At 38.2% G+C, this 20901-nt stretch overlaps 1 protein-coding gene across 1 annotated transcript; it reads right to left on the minus strand.

Annotated features, from left to right (window-relative positions):
• Positions 1-2205: 2205 nt before the first annotated feature.
• Positions 2206-19103, minus strand: ampd1. Its single transcript, XM_042492287.1, has 16 exons — positions 18994-19103; positions 15942-15950; positions 14938-15103; positions 13918-14065; positions 12695-12860; positions 12341-12560; positions 11203-11332; positions 10546-10740; positions 9407-9538; positions 9057-9220; positions 8775-8901; positions 7928-8091; positions 6646-6766; positions 4105-4278; positions 3640-3750; positions 2206-2598 (listed from the first exon to the last, which is right to left on the minus strand). Exons 1-16 carry the CDS (start codon positions 19013-19015, stop codon positions 2443-2445), a joined length of 2205 nt encoding a protein of 734 aa, XP_042348221.1. The 5' UTR covers positions 19016-19103; the 3' UTR covers positions 2206-2442.
• Positions 19104-20901: the final 1798 nt, after the last annotated feature.

The raw sequence follows: 20901 nt of genomic DNA on the forward strand, positions 1-20901 counted from the left end.
TTTGGTTGAATCCTCCCGATTCAAGAGGGACGACGTCATCTCATCAACTCCAGCAGCTGTCATCGATGAATAAATGCTGTTGTCTTCAAGTGTCCTGGGAAAATTGGACACTCTTTTATGAGCCTCACCTGCGAGACTCCACGAGTTGATTAATATGACTGGGACTCTATTTTCATTTAGAAAGTAATGAGATGTGATGTTTTGGTGCAGGAAAGTGATGGACAGCGTTGAAACTGTAGTGAAAATTTTATTGCTAAGTGATGTCATCATTTCAAACTAACAATATATCTAACTCCAGAGTCAAAGTCCAGTAAATGTCTATTTTGCAGCAGTTTTTTGGAACTAATTTAAAGAATCTATGCAGTGGAGCTGAGTTCATTTTACATATTTATTCCGTTATTTCAGACTAACCACAAAACTAGAGGCTATAGGGCATATTTGACTTGGACTCCCCTGTAATTTTGTTCTTTTGGCTTTCAAAGCATAGCTCTTTATATACAGACTATGTTTCAAAGAGATCCTAGACTTCATCATAGATCAAGGCTGAATGTGACTTTAATCCACCTTAGATATAGCTAATGTTGACTTTTCCATCCCAGTTTAGATTTTCAATAACAGGAGGGGCGTGTCTTCATGGAGAATGGCAGACATCATGGAGGCTCTGTCAATAACTAATGGTGCAAGTGATGCATTATGCAACAACTCAAATGTATAACTTCATGACTGATGCACATTTCCTCTTTGTTCTGCTGATGCAGCTAAACTTCTAAAAGAAATAACAGCCATCAGAAAACAAGGTGTGGTACACAGTGTGTAAAAGAAACAAGGCACCAAATAAAAGTGCATACTAAAGTCGCATTAACAACTTGCAGGTCAGAGCTTATGAGAAACATCTGACGGCAGCAGTAGCTCAGCCAAGTCCCGAAATCAACACAAATATACAAGATCTTGCTGTCAAGTTAAGAAAAAATAAAATTAAAATTAACTATACAATCAACTCCAAATTTGCGCTAAGATTATCAGCCAACTGGTGGCACAATTCTTTCAGACAGCCCGCAAAAAGAGCATGCTCTATCTTTCTTGCAGCATTTTTACTGACCCCTGGAATGTTCTACACAAAGAGTACCAACTTTTGCCCTCCTACAGGCAATTCAGAGTCCCTTTATTTAAATAAAACAGGCAGAACAATTTTTTCATACATCATTTTATCCTGTTGTTAAACTAAAATCAGTATACTTGAATTTAAGATCTGAATCTGAGGATATTATGTGATGTGTTCCGTGGTCATGACTGTTTGTCATGCTTTTATGGGCATGGACGAAATTTTGATTTTAGAGGTGGGGGGGACACAAGTATTTTTAATAAAACACGCACACACACACACACGCGCGCACACACACACCACACAGAGGCACGCCGCACGCCGCACGCACACACGCGATTCACAACATAGACAGCACATGGACATAAATTAAACATTAGTGTAAATGAAATCTCTAATATTACAATCCGTCTTGGTGACGTGACCCAGGCAGAACAAACGTCCAACATGATGTTCAACAACTTAGCCTACAGGCAGCAGCAGATTACCGGGAAGCTCGAGTCGGGAGCTCCTGTCTCGGGCAACTAGCAAACCAGTATACAAATCCTGGCGGTTTACAACCTGATTGAGTGACAGGGGGGGACGGCCAATCACACAGAAACGGCAGAGCCAATCGAGGAGTGTGTGGGCGGTCTAAACAGGCTTCAGCTTTAGCGGCCGTTTTCCGCTTGGTCCTAGTGCCTGACGCGTCTCAGTTTAATATAGTGTAACACTTTTTGGACGGTAAAAACTGCAGGGGACAAAAACGGCGTTTTGAAAAAGTGCAGGGGACATGTCCCCTGCGCCCCCCCTAAAATTACGTCCGTGCTGCCACCCAAAGATAAACACACAGACTGGCAATTTGTTGGGATTATGAAGTTCTAGAGCAGAGCTGTCTCAGGACGCAAAACAAATTTAAGTGTAAACTGACACAATAAAGTTGTATCTCATCGCATGGCATCGTATCGTATCGTATCGTATCGTATCGTATCGTATCGTATCGTATCGTATCGTATCGTATCGTATCGTATCGTATCGCAATCGTAATCATATCGTAATATTGCAACATAATACCAATTTAACTGTGATATGCATTGATGGGGGCAATTACTGCACAAAGACAGTTGTTATTTCACATTTTATTTCCTTTCATTCTCATACATGATGTTTCCCATACATAACACACATACTGAAATGTACAAGTCAACTGGACAATGTGTGTAGATGACACAGAGAACATCAGTGTGTCAGAAGGTCATTTCTTTAAGATTGAATTGATCAAGAGTTACTGTGAAAAACAAATGTAGAAACTTTTCTACCTCACCACAGAGATGTATTTGAGTGGGCGCAAGTCAGAGTGGTCACTCAGACTTAATGCCCTCCTTGATGAGGTTGAGCTCATAGCACAGGGTCTCGTAGCGATATGCCATACGGATCTGAGCCACATTGGTCTTACGGATGTCGTTGCCCGCAGGACCTTCCTTCAGGTAGTCGGTACCCAGGTAGTGGGCCTTTTCCTGGAACACAGGAGAAAACCACACGTATCTTTCGGTGCAAGAATAAAATCACCTCAATGTGGACCATCATGTGTAATCTCTTTAATTTAATGGCAGCCTGTATGATGTAAGGACAGAATCTGTCATTCAGAGGATTTGACATGAAGCTTTTAAGTGGAGAAACACCTCGAAGTTACTGTTTTGCATTAAGAGTGTAGCTAATATAAAAAAACAGATACCTTTTACAGGCTTATTTATTAATTGTGTTAAAAATTCAACACATAGGTATGTTTACTTTGGTTTATAATCACCTGAAAATAAGAATGGTGTGGGTTTTTTTACAATAGATTGAGCCGTTTATATGTACAAAGGGACCGGTCCTCGCTCAGAAGTTAAAGATGGCCGCCCGGCTTTTACAGCGGCGTGCCGACTCAGCGTTATCCAGGTGCTCGTGTTGCACTGCCATTTTGATATGGTAGTACAGAATGGACAAACGAAACACTGGCTCTAGATAGGCCATTTGTATTTTCATGTCGGCCACTATAGTTAGCAGCCCTTCCATGACAGGCCAAACAGCTTTGGAAAAACACTGATTTTTAACATGGACCTGCTTTATTCAGTGTTTTGCCAGTTTAAAACCCTGGGTCTGTTTGTTCAGGAGAGGAGGACACCTCTAAGGATAATTCGGCTTCCAGTAAAAACTTCCTGAACACCTGGATCTTAAGTTATCTGAGAAAAGAGGTGAGAAAACATTAGCAGGCTAGGTTAGTGATCCATCTGCAACAAGCTGAACAGTGTCAGAGAAACACTGATTTTTAACATAAAACTGCTTTATTCAGTGTTTGTACCAGTTTTAATCACCTGATCCGTTTGTTTGGAGATGAAGAGCCTGTGGATAATTCAGGTAAAAACCTCTTGAAAAAACACTAAGGGAATTCTAACAGGGAGTTCATGCTTGGCACACAGGGGAAGTTTCAGCTGGTTGCAATGTGCAATTGTCTCAGCTGGATGCCACTAAATCCTATGCACTGCTCCTTTAACACTCTCCATCAGGTGTGTTACCTCATGAGACAGGGCGCTCTGCAGAACACTGTTCCTGGAGATCTCACACATGTCGCAGGTACTGAGCTTGAAGACCTGGGCAGCGATGGCGTACTCTTCCATCAGGGGTTCCTGTGAACAAAGACCAGAACTAACAACAGCTGTAGTACGTAATGTTTGCTAATGTAATGTAGCATTTTTAAGAGGTAATTGTTTGCAAAGTAAGAACAATTTACATTATTTAACAGCTAGTTTTACACACATCTGCATGCTCTCTATATATGGCTTAAACCTGTTCTTAAGATATATGCTCATTCAATACATTTTTTACTCTATTGTTGTTGCTGTAAGTGTGCTGTAAATGACTTTGCCCGTATGATGTGACTACAAACACTAGAATGCATTCACCCATAGATGTACCCCATACAATACTTATTATACACAGCACAGTATGTGCCATTGTCTCCTCCCTCCATGTGCTCAGACCTTGGTGTAGTGGAACTGCATGGGGTCGTCAGTGGACAGAGACACCACCAGGCCTTTCTTGTGGAACTCCAGCAGCGGGTTCTTGGCATACTCCAGGAACAGGCTGTTGTTGCTGAGAGGGGACATGGCAATGGGGATCTGAGCCAGGAAGTACAGGTACTGCAGCACAGGACCCTGTGGTGGAAGATTGATTGATTAAATCAGTTTACAAGATCTAGTTCAGACGTCATTGGTGTAGTGTGCACTTGTACCTGCAAATAAAAACATTAAATAATCAGGGAAGTTTTATTTTGATGAACGCACACCGCAACTGATGAAGGTGGTAGCAGTAACCTCAGAAGCAATGATTGCAATCTGCTATAAAATGGAAAGACGAATCAGCTATGCACAGTCAAGGAAGGAAGTACCATGACATTTCCTTAAGTCGATGCACAAAAGGTAAAAATTAGTGCATAAAAAATCACTACAATGCAGACATGAAGTGTTTGATGCTTAATTTTTTTTGTTAATACCTTTCTTAATATTTGTCCCACCAAATATTGAACTGAAACTGAACTGTGGTGGAATAAATATTCAGATCTAGCGATGCCACAGTGTGAAAATACTCCTGCATTTGAAATCTCATTTTAGTAAAATTACAAAAGTGTGACCATCAAAATATTATTAAAGAACCGAAATTAAAAGTATAACTTATGCAGAATGTCCCATTTCTGAATAACATATTTAATTGTATAATAATTATTGACGCAGCCATGTGTTCATCATTTTAATGTTACAGCTGGCAAAGGTGGAACAAACTTTAATGACTATTCACTGCCGGGTAGTTTGATCTACATTATCATCATAACTTATGAGTGGATTTATATTTTGTATTGATAATCTAAATCTATATATAATAGCTATAAAAGCTAAAGCTGTTAGACTGTAGTGGAGTCAACAGTGCAACACTTCTCTCTGAGATGTAGAGGAGTAGCAGTTTAAAGTAGGGTCATGGTAAAGTAAAGTCCAAATACTCAAAATTGTAATCAAGTCGAGTGCTTGAGTAATTGTACTCAGTTACATTCAACCACTGAACAAAACTACACCATTGCTTGACAGTTGATATTATTTGTTAAGCCCTGGCATTTCGACTGGTTTTATTTTTGATAGCAAAGACGGCAAAATTACTTGTCCGGCAATAAGTTACATAACAACTGAAAGATTACACCAAGGATGAATCTCAGTTTTGACAGTGCACTTGGAATCCCAGTATGACCTGCACAGTAGACTAAATATCCCCTTACAAACCCTCAGTTGAAGCAGTAATTCACTGGTGGAAAAATGGCCTATAAAGGAAAAAAAAGTCTTTCTAGTAAAAAGAGGCAAATACTAATAGAAAGTGGTGCTACATGACCAGAGAAAACAAAGCAAAATGAAAGCTTTTGCTTTAAAAGTAGAAAACCAACCACAATGCACTACTTGTGCACAAATAGTGGTGGACGACTGGCAAAACATGTTCTCAAATTACAATTTAGATGAGTTATAATTGTTTCTAAAAAAAAATTGAGGTAAGAAATAGTCAGCTAAATAACAGAAATTTGATTTATACCCAATCAGCACTGCCTGGTTTCACCGTGATTGGATTTCACTCCAATCACTTTGATGGTTTGAGAGAGAGAGAGAAAGGAACAGGTCTGTCTCTAGATCTGCTTCTATACCTTTTTGTGTCCACGGTGGCACCATAGGGGGTGGGCAATACAAAAATGTGGAAGTACAGCCTGTAGTTCAGAGTCAGTTCATCTAGCAAACTATCTCTTTAAAGATTGTTGCAATAACTCACTAGCAATAACTATAGCTATAAGGCCTGGAGAGGAGAGCAGTACAACATATAAAAGAAGATCAAACATCCACTTATATCCAGATTTCAAACACTGGGTCTAAAAAGGATTTCCTAACTGTGGGACCTTTTGGAGAATGGGGTCCTAGTGACCTTTAATCAGATAATTACAAAAAAAGATAAATCCAGAAAGAATATCCTTTTAGATAAGAGATTATGCCACGAAAAAATGTCCTTGTTAATTACTTTTAATGCCTGCAAACGTAAGTCTTTTGTACTATTTTGTATGCAGGAGCTTGGACAGAAATTACAAAGGGTGTAGAGATTACAGAAGATGTGTTGAAAGATTATTGGAAAAACGCAAAGTACAAAACACAAGCATTACAACTCCAAATACTACACAGAGTGCATTCATCGCCTGAGCATCTTTTCAAATTTAGTGCCAGTGACTCTCCATCGTGCCTTAAATGAAAAAAAAAACATAATGCTGGCAGCCTTACACATCTATGGCACACATAAAAATATTCTGGGAAAAGGTCCTGCATTAAATTCCAGAACATGCTGGGAACTGAACTTGAATTCAAATTCCAGTGAGTCTTCTCCCTTTTATTCCTAGTGTGTACGTCATTGATGACCATCACAGAAATTTGTCTTTCCGTCCAAGGAAAACTTTATTACTTTAGTGGATGACTGGATCTCCTGCAGAGCTTTTACAGAGCACTGACCTTCTTGAGGTTGAGGCCGTGAGAGATGTTGTCGGCAGTCATGAAGGCAGCCAGCAGATGGGTGATGGCACCGGCCTCGCCGCAGTGAGGCCTGAACGTGAATGTGTTCATCCCCCTCTGTCTGGAAAGCAGAAGATTGATAAATATTATACAATGGAAAGGACACATATTCTTATATATTGTCCTGTTACTGTAAAATATGCAGTCACTTTGAATATTTACAAAGAAGAAATTGACAAACTAAAAAAACAGAAAACATTAAAGTTCCCCCCGAACACAGTTTTAAGTATGTAAAAACTCTAAGATTACAAAATACTTGAAGATTAATGTTTTGTGTAGTATGGTTTTCCTACTAAAAAGTAGGGCTTGACTGATTATCAGCCTGGCCGATCATTTATGTTGGTATTTTATTTCACTGACTGCCGATAGAATTAATTGATTACAAAGTGCAAAGAAAGTGTCAGCATGGGAAGAAATTCAAATTCACTTTCACAGACTTGCTGTTAAGTGATGTCACCCTTGTTTATTTATTTTATCATTCTTCCTCTATTGATTTTGCTGCTCTTACTCTATTCATCTTTATCCTTCTTTTGTCCTGTTCTTACCATCTTGTCATGTTTTAATTTATTTACTTGTTCATCTATCTCTTATTCATCTGTTTTTATCTTCTTATCTTAGTTTTATCCCCACTGATGTGATGTCATCTTCTTATATTATTTCCGCTTTTTTATAAATCATCTTTTATTGCATTTATTCTCTATTTTCTAAAGCTTTATTCATTTAGTACTTTGACTGCCTTTCGAGATCTGTCTGTTTTATTACACTTATTCCTATTTGCTTTACCCTTGTTGACTTTTTGTTCTTGCCTTTATGTTCTCTGTTTGGCATGTCTGTTGGTGTTTATTTTACTATTCCCTGAGTTCCTGCCTTTGCTTTGTCTCTCAAAACACTTTGTAAACAATTGTTTTTAAAGGTGCCATATGAATAAAGTAATTATTATTATTATTTGATTTTATTTTTTTAATCACTTCTGGGGTACGCTATCTATAGCGGTGTCTTTGAATCTCAGACTTCAGAGAAGTGCAGAGATATCACCCCCTTCAGTAGAGGAATGTGAATACGCTTCTCTCATGTCAAATTTTGTACAAATACAAGTACGTTAAGTCAAAGCCAGACATTTTAGGGGAAGAAACAGCAGAAAAAGTGGAGGGGATCTTTAAGTAATCATATTTCTGCACTACTAATACTTAAAAAAGACAAAAGTGTATGTATGGAGACTGACCTGCGGAGCTGGTTGAGCACAGCGATGTTGGCGTACATATAGTAGATGTAGTAGGTGTAGGAGGGGTTCTTGGTGATGTCCCACTCTTCTGGTTTGGGGCTCTTAGTGGAGAACATGTGACCACTGTGCTTGGACTCATCGTCCACGCTGTCGAAGCCTGTCACCTAGCAACCAGGAGGCAAACGGTTAAGAATTAGACAGTTAACCCTTTGAAACCTGAGCAATTTGGATGACTTCTGTCAAAAACATGGAAAGAAATAATGGGCAGCAAAAAAAGAAATTACCCACAAAATAAGCAAAAAAAAAATAATAATGAAATAAATAAGAAAGTACAAGAAAATTACCTGAAAATTATTTTTTCAAACAAACAAACAAACAAAAATGAAAGTAAAATAAAAAACAAACAAACAACTAGTAATGTGTAATTGTGTTAATTATAGTTTTTGTTTTCCTCTAGCTTTTTGGAAAATAATTTTCTAAATCTACTATTTTTTTTTTAATTTGAAACATTTCTTACCAAGTTGCTCATTGCCTTTTGTTCTCATGTTTTTGAAAGAAATTGCATCACTTTGCTCATGGTTCAAAGGGTGAAAAGCAGCCCAAGAGAAGTGATGTCGCTCCAGGTCTCAAAGGGTAAACAGAGGGGCTCTCAGACAAATTAACTTATTTTTTAGGTGATTCTGGGGTTTTGAATTCTTAGATAAAGATAACAGTTAAAAACTGGTTGTATTTTTTGTGACTGACTACATTTCAGAAGACATTTGTGGTCTTTCAGTTTGCTGTCCACTCGTCTGGTCTGTCATCTCTTGTTACCTGTGAGTGCTTTTTGTGTCTGTTTCTGACTCACATGCTGGAGGAAGATGCTGAGTTCTGGGTTGGAGTGAGGGTTGATGGTGGCCTCGAACACAGGAAGGAAGATGTTCTCCAGCATCTTGCCAAAGTGGGGCACAAAGTTCCTGCCTCTGAAGATGTCGCTAAAATAGAAGAGGAACAAAACACATTCATTTAAATATAAATATCAGATAACATCATACAATAGGAAAAGCACAATTTATTATTTATCGTCAAAAGTATAAATAATTCCCCATCTGTCTCACAAACTGCATAAAAGAAAGACTTATAAACTTACTAGATTCTGGGTACTTGGATCATCCATTTGAGGTTTGGGGAGTAGACTCTGTTCTTGACGAACCAGCTGGACAGCTTGGTCCACTCGTTGGGGTTGCAGCCGTAGATGGACAGACGAGGCTCAGCAAACTGATACTTGGCATCCTCTAGGTCACTGGCTACTTCCTGGTTTACACAAAGGTCAAATCAGGCTCAGAATGCATGACTTTAACAGACGACTTAAATCTGGGGAATTAGCAGGCTGCTAAAGGGACAAAAGAAAGTTGTACAATATCTCCCTCTAGGATTTTTCAGTTTTTCTAAAGATTTTTTTCTGTGATTCTTATCTGTTCTTTTTATAAAGAAACTGACCTTGATGATTGTGGCAAAGTACTCTCCACCAATGTGGTTCTCTGTCTTCAGGTACAGGTCACGCAGCTCACTGGCTCCTACAGGGTTGTACTTGGCGTTGAACTTATCAAAACGCTGGAAGGTTTGTCTTCCCTTCAGAGAGACAGCAAAGAGACAAGAAAGTTACGGTAATAGATCTGTGTTAGTATTATTTGTGTAAGGAGAACAACGATCCATGTGTAAATGTGCAACCTGTAAATATAAAACACCTATGACAAATACAAAAAAAATCAAAAAATTTAAAAAAATAAAAATAAATAAATAAAAAGACTCTGTGCATAAAATGCAAATCTGCAAGTGTAAAATTGAGATTCAAAAATAAAAACTGGATTCACAAATATGTGTTTCAAAGTTGTAAATGTCAGGAAGATATTTACAACTGTTTTTCAGTCATTTGTTAATCAGTTCAGTGTATTCACATACATATTTTATTTGTGTAATGTTTGTGTCTATTTTTAAACCCCATTTTAAATAGAGTTTTGGGCTCACTAATCTTTTTTGTGGAAGGTGTTTTATATTTACAGATCACACATTTACACACAGATTGTTGATCTGTTAACACAAATAATACTGAAACTAATCTATCTCCATAGCAGGCTGACTGACTGAGCGACAATGTGGATTAATTTATTCCAAAAAATAAATGGATAAATTGCAATAATGGCGGTTTTTGGAGAGACAAAAATAAAAATGGTCTCTTTTCTTTAAGAAGTCATTATCCACAGAGTGGATAAGGAAATCAAAATCTAAATATGCTCTTAGAATGATTAAATTGTGGCTTTTTAATGTAATATATGTATTATATAATCTATAATTACATAAATTTAACAAATTACGACAAGAAAATACAGGAATCTTAAAATAAAACCTTTGATAGCTGTTCTCAGCTACATTTTGATATCTGAAATCTTCATTAGGTGTACTTATAAAAATAAAAACAATACTAAAGCCTATGACTTGGATGCACTCTAACACAATCATTAAATGGTAATGACATGGCAATTTCTCATGTCCCCTTTACATTTCAGTTTGCAGCTATGCATTTTAATTATTGTGTTCACTTCTAAAGCCACCAGTGTTCCAACATTTTATTTACGCACAGCGTGCACGTCCAGGGAGTCCACAGTGAGGTCATAAGGATGCAGGTTAAGGGTCTCAAAGAGCTCCTTCATGGTGACCTCTCTCCCTTTCAGGTTATGCACAACACGGTCAGCGTCCACGCGGTACATCTTCTTGATGAAGCGCAGCAGGTGCTTCTGGTTCATGCAGGCGGCAGCGTGGATGTGGGTGTCCACCTGGAATGACAGAGAGTGGATCACTGAGGTTTGAGGTTTATATGTTGTAATACATTTGCTTGGTCACAAGAGGGAGCCAAAGACACACAGGTGCATGGCAGCTTGTGTTGAGGATGTCAGCAAATAACTAGTGGAAATAGTGGAAACAGTGGAAATAGTGTAAAATGTATAGAATCACCATTTGTGTACATGTGAGTATGAACATAATGACTTTTGTGTGACACAAAGCCACTTACATTTCTAACATCTACAGTCAGTATATCACCTCCATTAAAGGTCAGCATAAAGAGTTTTACATCAGTCAGCGGAGGAAAAATGCAAAGACTCCACTGTAATTTACAGTTTCCCTTCATCTTAAATCTCAGTACATCAATTACAGGACATGAATTTTGAAGTTTAAGGGTGATTTAGACTTATTTTTGTGCAGCCTTTCAGTCCATTGTAAATATTTTTCATGGCTACCTTTCTGCAGTTGTAGAAGTCCCTGTGGGGGTTCATCTTCAGCTCCCTCAGCTCCTCCATCTCATTCAGCATCTCGTGCACGTTGAACTTGGACATGAGGAACTTAAGACGGCGATGAGTGTAAGTCTTACTGCAAAACAAAGAGAAGCACAGTAAAACCCCACTGACACTGACTCTTATCCCGACTCACTCCTGACATGATGTGTTACATTAATGCAAATACTGCCATCTATATTATCACTTATCTTCCAACATATTTTTGTGATATTTTGACATATTTTTGACATCCCCTGGGCAATAATTTCCACATGTGTAATGCCCATAGCCCATCAAGAAATAATATGACAGCCAGCTGGTGACAAATGATCTTGTATTACAGTTCAATGGTCAGTGAGAAATAAGCAATGCAGTATCTTGGTTCATATTTATTAACACTGCTTAGGTTTGCAGTTTAACCTCATTTAACTTCAGCCTCGGTTTTCACAAAACAGAAAACAGTATGGCGCCTACCTCCTGATCAAAAATTCTCAAATTACAGCTAAACAGAGCATTAAAATATTTACATTTTAGTCAAGAAATAAGCAGAGCAGTAACAGAATCTGGGTTTATGTTTGATCAACACTGCCTAATTTTACTGTTCTCTCTTTGCGTCTACAATCTTTACATCTGTAGAATGAGGAAATACAATCTGTAGCTCACTCAACAGGCCAAGAGACCTGATCCATCCAATGATGCAAATGTGCAAGGAGATCTGAGCACTGGCCAGATGGAGGGAAGTTTACCACAGTTCATTTACACATACTACCCACACTGTTAAAATACAAAGCTGGTTAAAAATCTGCAAAGTATCCTTTTAAGACATGAGGTGAGGTAATAGCTGTCACACAGCAGATATATATTTCATCAGTGTTTATAACAGGAAAATGTTGATGTGAAGCGTGTTGTTACTGTAAGTTATTTTGACAGGGTTGTTAACCCCCAGGGTTAACAGCTAGCGTCATCCACCTGACATCATTTTAAAGATCTGGGTCATATGAAATTGGATATGGGTAAAATCATGGCGGGACCAAGGAGATAACTGAGATATTTCAACTCTAAAATTAGAAACAAAGTAATTAACCCTTTTAGAAGGACTTACGTTGGGCCCTGTGCAATGAGAGCGATGAGGAAGTTCATGTCGTCGATGAAGGTGTTGTAGTCTGGGCAGGGCAGGTCTTTGGGCTGGTGTTTGTCAGCAGCTGCAGCGTCATTGTACACATAGATGAGACCGTCCTTCATACGAGCAACATATCCCAGGTCTTTTTGCAGGTTCTTGGTGTCAAAGGGGTCGTCACCGTTCTTTGGAGGAGATGTGAAGACTGACGGATGGATGCAATATACAAATTAATCATTAATGATACTTGGTGGTAAAGACAGCATCTTACATAAGCTCATTTATTTAGATTCCCAGGTCCAACACTCTTTTGAGCCTCAACTCCCTTTCTCTCCTCACCTGGCTGCACCTGATCTTCAATCTTGAAGGTCTCTCCCTCAATCTCACGCAGGTACTGTGAGGCCGTCCGTGGGAAGCGCTGGTAGGCCAGTCTCATGTACTTCTCCCTGATGGTCAAAGCACGGTACAGACTCTTGCAGGACAGCTCAAAGTCATCCATGGTCACCTGAGTAACAGATATAAAAGATTACAGATTTGGGGCAAAAATTGCAGCATTACAATGATGGGCATATCTTTCAAAAACAAGATGAACCACCGGCTCTCAACTCATACAAAAGTGATGATTTATATTTGATTGATGGAAGGAGAAGCTTCATTGTTAAAAACCTTTTCAAAACCTTTTCAAAATGTGCTCTCTGTGATATTATGCAGATATTATGTTATTTTGTCAGTATACCCGGGATCTGTTTTTAAAAACAACATAATGGCTAAAGCAGAAATAACAATCAGCCTCTCAAAAAGGTTCCTCTCGCTGTAAATGTCAGACCCACAGTCATGAAACTTAAATCCTGGCCTGCTCTCAGATGACCTCTATTCATGGACCTCTGTTAGTGGGAGGGACGCTGGGAGGTCACTGACCCACATATGGTTACTGAAGTGCAAAGTCTGCATCCATGTCAACTTGACCCAGGTCTAGTTTTGGAAGCTTTCATAACATGATACTTATTTGTCGTGTTAAACTGCTTCATTCGGTGTTTTTAAATCCCTGAATCTGTTTGTTCTGGAGAGAAAGAGAACACTGCAGATATTTCAGCTCTCTGTAAAAACTTCCTGAACAATGAACACTGAAGGAATGCTAACTGGGAGAAGTTTTAGCTTTTCACAATCTGCAATTCTCACCGTCAGATGCCAATAAATCCCCCTTAACCTTACATACTGGATATTTAAGTCAAGTTGACTTAAATTCCTTGTTCAGTAAGTGATTTGAAATGATAAATTAATTAATGTGCAGACTTTCCACTTAAGGAAACAAATTAAGTTTCTAAAGAAAATGGTTAGCATAGCCTATTAGCAAACTCTCTAGAATGTCTCCTTTCAAAAAATTACTGAAAAATTACTTGTTGCTGTAGCATTGTAGCACCACAACTGAATGAGCTGAATGCTATGTACTATGATCATTTTATATTAAATATTCATCTAATTCTAAAAACATTAAGGCAAATATTCAAGTGTTCAAAGTTCACCATTATTTTAGAATGGGATGAAATGAAAGTGAACGGTACCCCAGAGGCATAGTCTCCGATGATGGCCACTCTCTGGAAGTCTGGCACTTCCAGGTAGGTGGGCGTGTCCACCTCCACTGACACTACAGGGGTAGCAGCTACCTGGGCCGCGGCTGCAGGCATGGCCATGGTGCGGCAGCGCCTCTTGCTGTGGATACGGAGAGGTGAGGTTTAGTGGTTGGCTTCAAATATTCTACGATTCTTATGAAAGGCAACTAAATTAAGTTCAATAATTAACCCTTAGGGCCCACTTTAATATTACACACACATGTATCACTCAAAATGTGCTTTTTAAAATCAAGCTTTAAAAAATATCATACATTAGTATTAGTTTCTACTTTCACTGGGTAAACTCTCCGACCAATATCAGTCCTAATTATAAATATCAAATATTCATACATTTCCACAGTTTTAACCCTTTAAATGCTAGATTGTTGTCATGATGCCACTATGGTTTCAGAAGAAAAAAAATCAAACACAAAAATTAAATTATTTTCAATATACTGCATGCAAGGATTTCTTTTTTTTTATCACAGCCTGGGACATGTCAATGATTAGCAGCAACATTGAATGTGACAGTGAACCTAGTGGAAATAGCACTCCATATGCCAAATATGGTTAATAATAATTATATTTAGAAAAAAGACACTATCAAGTTAAAAAATAGTAAAAACTGCAAATTACAAGGCAAAAACCCAGAATGACACCCAGAAAAAAAACAATTTATTTTCTTATGCTCTGATAGCTGTGGGTCAAAAATTACAGTTTGAATGGGTTTCAATGTAACTTTTTTTGCACTTAACAGTATGAATGTAACAATTTTGTTTATACAGTGTATTTTAGACTTATTGTAGGAGCTGAACTGGAAATTCCAAGATTAAACAAAAGTTAAGTGTTGCCAAAATGTATGCCAAGTGCATGCACACAGCCAAAATATTTATTTTTTAAAAAAGTTAAGAATGAAAAGTGCATAAAATGTGCCAAACTGTAATTTTTGACAAACAGAACCTCCTTTCTCACCGTTTCTCAGCATCGTCCTCATGGTGCAGATGGTGGGCCATCTCCTGGTGCATGATGGGACAGTCCTCAGCCACATCAAACATGGAGATTTCATCGCGGACATCCTCACCTTTGGTCTCAGATGCAAAGACCTGTTCCGCGAAGGCCCGCATCTTATCATCAGTCTCTGTCAGGCACAGCATAGGTTCATAATGTCAGTAACAGAAATGCATTCTGCTCTCACACCATGCAGCACTGAATTAGACAGGCTGTGGCTGTGAAGAAAGCCAAACAAACACAGCTTCTTGACCACTAATCTATGCTGCATGAATATGACTGCAGAACAATGTATTTGTGATAAAGGAATGGTGCACATGACATTCTACTTCTAAAATAAAAATGGACATACATTACCTAACTTGATGTGTACAGACTCCAGCACATGCGTTGTATACATGACCAAAGATTGACTCAGCCATTACAAGTCTGCAACTCTGACCTCCAGATTGGTCCCATGCACACAGAGAAACTACAGTGACACACACTGTTGGCTTAACTCATACAGAAACATAGAAGGTAGATCCTTTTTAAATGTTTTTCTTGTTTTTTTAACTCCAGACCCAGTTTTCTCATCATCTCTTATTGTATATTTGGCATTTTATCATGATTTGTGCCCTGTCAGTCAGGGTTTAAATGGATTTATTCCATTGTAAATGAGATAATGTTGATCAGAATGTATTAATACATTAAAAAATGACAGGAAAAGAGGGTCAGCATCTAAAATGACTGGAGTAAAGAACCGAGCGATAAACAAGTGTTCTAAAACAGGCGTTCAAGTTTCATTAGAAACACAGTGACAGTTTGTAGCATTACTTGATGCCTACTACAGAAATAACTACTCTCTGGATCAAACTGCACTTGTTACATGCACATACTAGCCAAGAGCCAAGGCTTTCTACTCTAAGACAACAGCTCTAGTACAACTAACGTGTTTCTGAGCTTCAAGTCACAGTCTCCATACTTACTCTGTTGACCTGATTATGCCAAGAAAGAAAGTTGCACCACCCGGAATAAAACCCAAAGAAGAGAGGGTTCAAAAAGCATTGGTTAGAAAGGTGTTATACATGAAGATAACATACAAACATATGAACTTTTTACTGCGTTTTACAGTGTATGCATTACAAAATGTAATGTTATAAATACATAACATGAAACAGAAACTGCGCCTGCACTATAATATTTATCAGTTATTAATAATATAGAATAGCAAGAGAATAATGGTCATGCTTGCTTAAACTGCTATTATCTTTAAAGGTCTCTTGAAAAGTCAAGAAAATAGGCTTTGTTATGCGTAATAATGAGATAATCAACCCCCTGTCATGACATAACAAAAGTTTATTTCTATGGAAGCTAATGCCATTAATGCCATTATCTGGAGATCACAAGTTCATTATTTCATTGTCACAAGAACAAAGTTCTAAACAATTATGATCAAAATTCTTAATAATCTCTAGGAAAGGCATTGTTATAATGAATTATCTTATTATCTTGTGTTGTTGCATGCACAGCCATTCTTGGCTTCCATAGAAAAATTTAGTTTTCTCTCAGTATCTTGAGAGAACAAATCTTGTTCTCTCAGGTAACAAAATAGATAGCAGCATTTAAAAAAATAATTGCAAACATGGCCATTCTCAGTTTCCATAGAACAACCTTTTTTTAATCTCAATTATCTCATCATCTCAAGATAACAAAGCTTGTTTTCAGGAGATAACGACAGAGATAACAGCATTAAAAAAATAATTGCGGGCACAGCTGTTCTCATCTTCTGTAGAATAATAATTAGAAATACATGCAATAGATATGAGCAATGAAATGAGACACCACTTTATGGTAAATGGATAAGTGGGATTAAGGTATGAGGATGAACAATGGAGGACACATGAACGATAGATTGAATTTCTAGCAGCTGGACATATTACTGGTGATTGCATCTTCATGACACATGCAGAGATGACTTTGTGGCACCAGTGCTCCCAGTGACACAGGAAAGTTTTCAATCAAATATGCAGGATACTCTGGCGATATGATTTCATTATCACATCGCTACCATTTCTTAGCACCTCTGTGCATGTGAAGATGCATTTCCTGTGTCTCCCTGGTATTCCTCTGATGGTTCAAACAAGTCTGAAGGTCAATTAAATCTTGTTTGTGTGCTGCTTTGATAACTGATAAGCATTCCCAGGAGTCAGCTACCTGGGAGAAGCCATTTATTAAAATAAATGTTCACATTTAGTTCAGTTTTAAATTATAGGACTCTGTACAGAATCGGATACAAATACATCACAATAAACCATAGAACTTATATTAAATGTGAACATTAAATTAATAAATTGTTTTTATTTCTATATCCCATTACTTTCCATTTCATATGGAATTCATTTACCAAGATCCATATGACTAGGTTGCATTCAAATGCGCTTTGGAGAAAGAAATATTGGGTGATGTGACTGTCTCACATCCATACAGTAAACCATGCATGTGAAATGCTTCACATCTTCCTAAAATTCCTCAGCTACATACTCACTTCCTCCCTCTGAGTAAGCAAAAAGTCCAAGGTCCAGGTTAAAGGGAAAACAAAATATGATTGGTTAAGATTGGTTAAATCTCAAAGCAGGTAGTAAGTCATCTATATTTAAAAAAAAAAAAAAAAAAAACTTGTCCACAAACTTTGCATATTTTGGGGGACTATTCCTTTGCTAGAAAATTGTTCACAGTTAGTTAAGCCAGTTATCTGTGGAGTGTACAAGATATGTTTGCAGACACTGTTGAGCTTCTTTTTTTAAATAAAAAATAAAAATCAAATGCTGCAGCACAAAATACAGTGAATAAAATCAAAATTGAATTGTGCGTGTTTTGTGTTAACTGTCCCTTTAGTATGAGACTCGTCTGAATGTGATCAGTTTGATCATAACACATTTGTTGTCAGCTCTCCACACCTGCTGCAACAGATCATACAACCTGCCGGCACGTACTGCACAGCAACACTTGCGTGAAATCTCTGCAGTCACAGTATCACGACAAATGGAAACAGTCTCAAAACGCAGTTTCCACCAATACTTGCATAATCATCACAACCACCAAAGACCCTTTTGAAATACATCTCTTCAAGACAGCAGCTGGTGAGACCATTGAATTTCTATTTTTTACCCTTTGAGAAACACTAAGCATAATATGTCATCGTACTTGCCAGTTGCCCCGGGGAGGCAGGCCTATAATTAGTAACCATTACAAGAGCATTTATAATAGTGATAATGAACTGGGGGTGAACTACAAAAAGGAGAATGAAAAAAAAAGCTAAAAGCTGATTTACACATGACCACCTGTCGCACTTGACATTGGAGAATGTGTTGGCAAATCACAACCCTCAGACGTACTCTCTTGACATTTTCCCAAATGATATTCAATCACTCACTAGATTCTGCACTGACACACAACCCTTGTTATGTATGATGTGAATTTGAATGCTTAAACTGAGCTCAAGAACAGTATTTTGACATTGGAATTACAAATCATAAAATGATAAAAAGCATTTCAATTTAAAGATGTTCAACTCAGAGAAGATAATGACTATATTTTAGTCATTGTGGACTTCATGTTTGCATTTTGACCCCTATGAACCTGCTATTAAAGCTGTCAGTGCCATCTTTTAGAGTGACAATGTAACACTGGAACACACAGGTGTGAATTTACTACCTTAACAGCTGTTGATGTCACACACAGTAAGGGGTGTGAATCCTGTAATATGCATTCAAAGCATATTTGCAAAGTTTTGGGAATTATTTCCATAAATCTCAGCAAAGAGACTTAAGGTCGGCATTTTGACAGCAAAGGTCAAGTCAGTCTTTCATGTGTTGGCCAGAAAAGTTCCTGGAAAGGCCTTACAAAAATGAAACTGAATGCACTTTTGGTGAAGGCTTCTTCATTTCATTTTGTCATGTAAAATAGTCCCTTGAAAATGCTATCCAGACACTCTATAGATGAGATTGCACTTTCAAACCCATTTCTGGCTATACTCACCTGGCACTAAGACTTTCGGCATGGTGACACTGTTCCAGTGAAACGCTCTCTGAGGACTTCTGAAGGGTGGTCAGCCGCTAGACCACTGTAGTAGGGAAGTGTGAAGCCCTGCACTTGGTCTGTGCAATATTAAGGTCCCTCTGCCTCTCACGTGTAACCAGAACCTGCTGTACCCACGCGGGACACGCCTCATCGTAGCGGGGGAACTCATGTGTCCAGCTCTATTTTAAGTTGTCTACATGCACACAGGTCTCCCTGACAAGAGCAGCGTGTAGACAAAAAGACGGGTATGTGTGTGTGTGTGTGTGTGTGTGTGTGTGTGTATGTGTGAGTGAACTAGTATTATATAACACCCTGATAGCTGCACAAGTAGCTCAGCTCATGCTAGGCAGGTTTTTAAGGGGTGCTCATGTTAATCACCACACAACTTTCACTGCAAATGCAACAGGAAACAAAACTGTAAATGTTGGGTTGAAACTGACATTTTTTATACTCGATACTTTCAGTACTGATGATTTATTCATAGAAGGAGTAGATTTTCATCCCATGGTGCCTTTTGTTGATATAAAAACGTAAATCCTTAAATTGGACATGTGAACCCTGCACTTCACATTAGCGATTTACAAAGGTGTCCAATATTGTTGTTACTACTGTTGTTGCTACTTTCCAGAACCCTCAAGTGAGAAGGGGAATAGGTTTAAAATAGCCTTAAGTCTTTTGGCACATCCCTTGGCAAATAAGGACAATCAGCCTGTTGCACCAGCTGTATGAAGTTCCAACTTCATACTGAACATTGAAACCAGCTACTTTGATCAAAAAGCCAAGTCGCTGTTCGGCTGAACCACTGAGACAGAAGGTACATCTTAAATTATGCCCACCTTGGAACTCTTTCGGCCAGTAAAACCCTTAAAATGTTATTACGCTGACCTAAGCTAGTAAGTCTGTTCAAACTAGGCTATGCTTGAACTTGCATAACTGGTGCAACCCATTGCTGGGATTTCTGTGATTTCATTTGAAGTACATCTTTATAACAAAGATTAGAGAGGAGGTATGAGGGTTGGAGCAAAATTCTCAGAGGTGTATTTAGAACCTCCACAGATAAAATCAGCCCTATCTGCAGTGCCAGGTAACAGAAGAGATTAATAGAAAAATGTGTTTTGTAATTTTGGGGTTGTTGTGGAGGGAAAATCTTTGTTGCCTTTGCAAAAAAATCTGCCTTGTGTGACACACTTCCCCTTCTCTGTTGGTCCTCAGATGCTGCAGCTCCAAGACTCTTAACAAGCCATCTATTTTCAGGGAATTTGATCCCAAATGTCAACATTCCTCTTAGGGTGCAACTAGTTAAAGAGATCAAGTTAGAAATGGGCACACTCAACCATTAGAAATAAAAACATTAGTTTTTACAGGACATTTTGTAAACGATAGTCTCTTCAGAATATTCATTTCATAAGCATACTGTAAAAATATTTAAAATTTCAGCTGAAACTGCACTTTATAGATTTCGTTTTGGTCATTGGAATTAAACTACTGGCACAAGCATTGACAGTGTTGCAACATTATCTTGAACGCTCGTGATGAATTTAATCTTGTCTTGGCTGGTGCACTGTTTGGACAGCATGTTCTCAATAAAAATAATTGCATAATGAAGAAACTGACTGAATTTCCTTCCACTACATTGTGTGTTCTGACACATTATTCTTCCTCTCATATCAAAGTGTCTGACACCCTGATAACTACAATTATTAGGTTAAACATGTCTTCTTTGGGTGTGCATTTTCATGCTACATTTCCACAGCCTGTGCAAAGTTACAACATGAATGTGAACTTGAAGGACAAACCATCAAAGGCAAATGGCAACAAATGCACCAGGTGACATGAATGAAAAGTCCTCTGAAGGATTTCTTTTTC

This window comes from Plectropomus leopardus, chromosome 8 (assembly GCF_008729295.1).
Source record: "Plectropomus leopardus isolate mb chromosome 8, YSFRI_Pleo_2.0, whole genome shotgun sequence".
NCBI classification, from domain to species: Eukaryota; Metazoa; Chordata; class Actinopteri; order Perciformes; family Serranidae; genus Plectropomus; species Plectropomus leopardus.

Bases quoted from the DNA above. Each gene is read 5' to 3' on its own strand.
- ampd1 (XM_042492287.1), bottom strand. From the start codon at position 19,015: ATGCCGAAAGTCTTAGTGCCAG. The intron at 12,561-12,694 runs GTGAGGAGAGAA...TCCATCCGTCAG, and splicing joins TGAAGATCAGGTGCAGCCAG to TCTTCACATCTCCTCCAAAG. The intron at 8,902-9,056 runs GTAAGTTTATAA...CTTCTATTTTAG, and splicing joins ATCCAAGTACCCAGAATCTA to CGACATCTTCAGAGGCAGGA.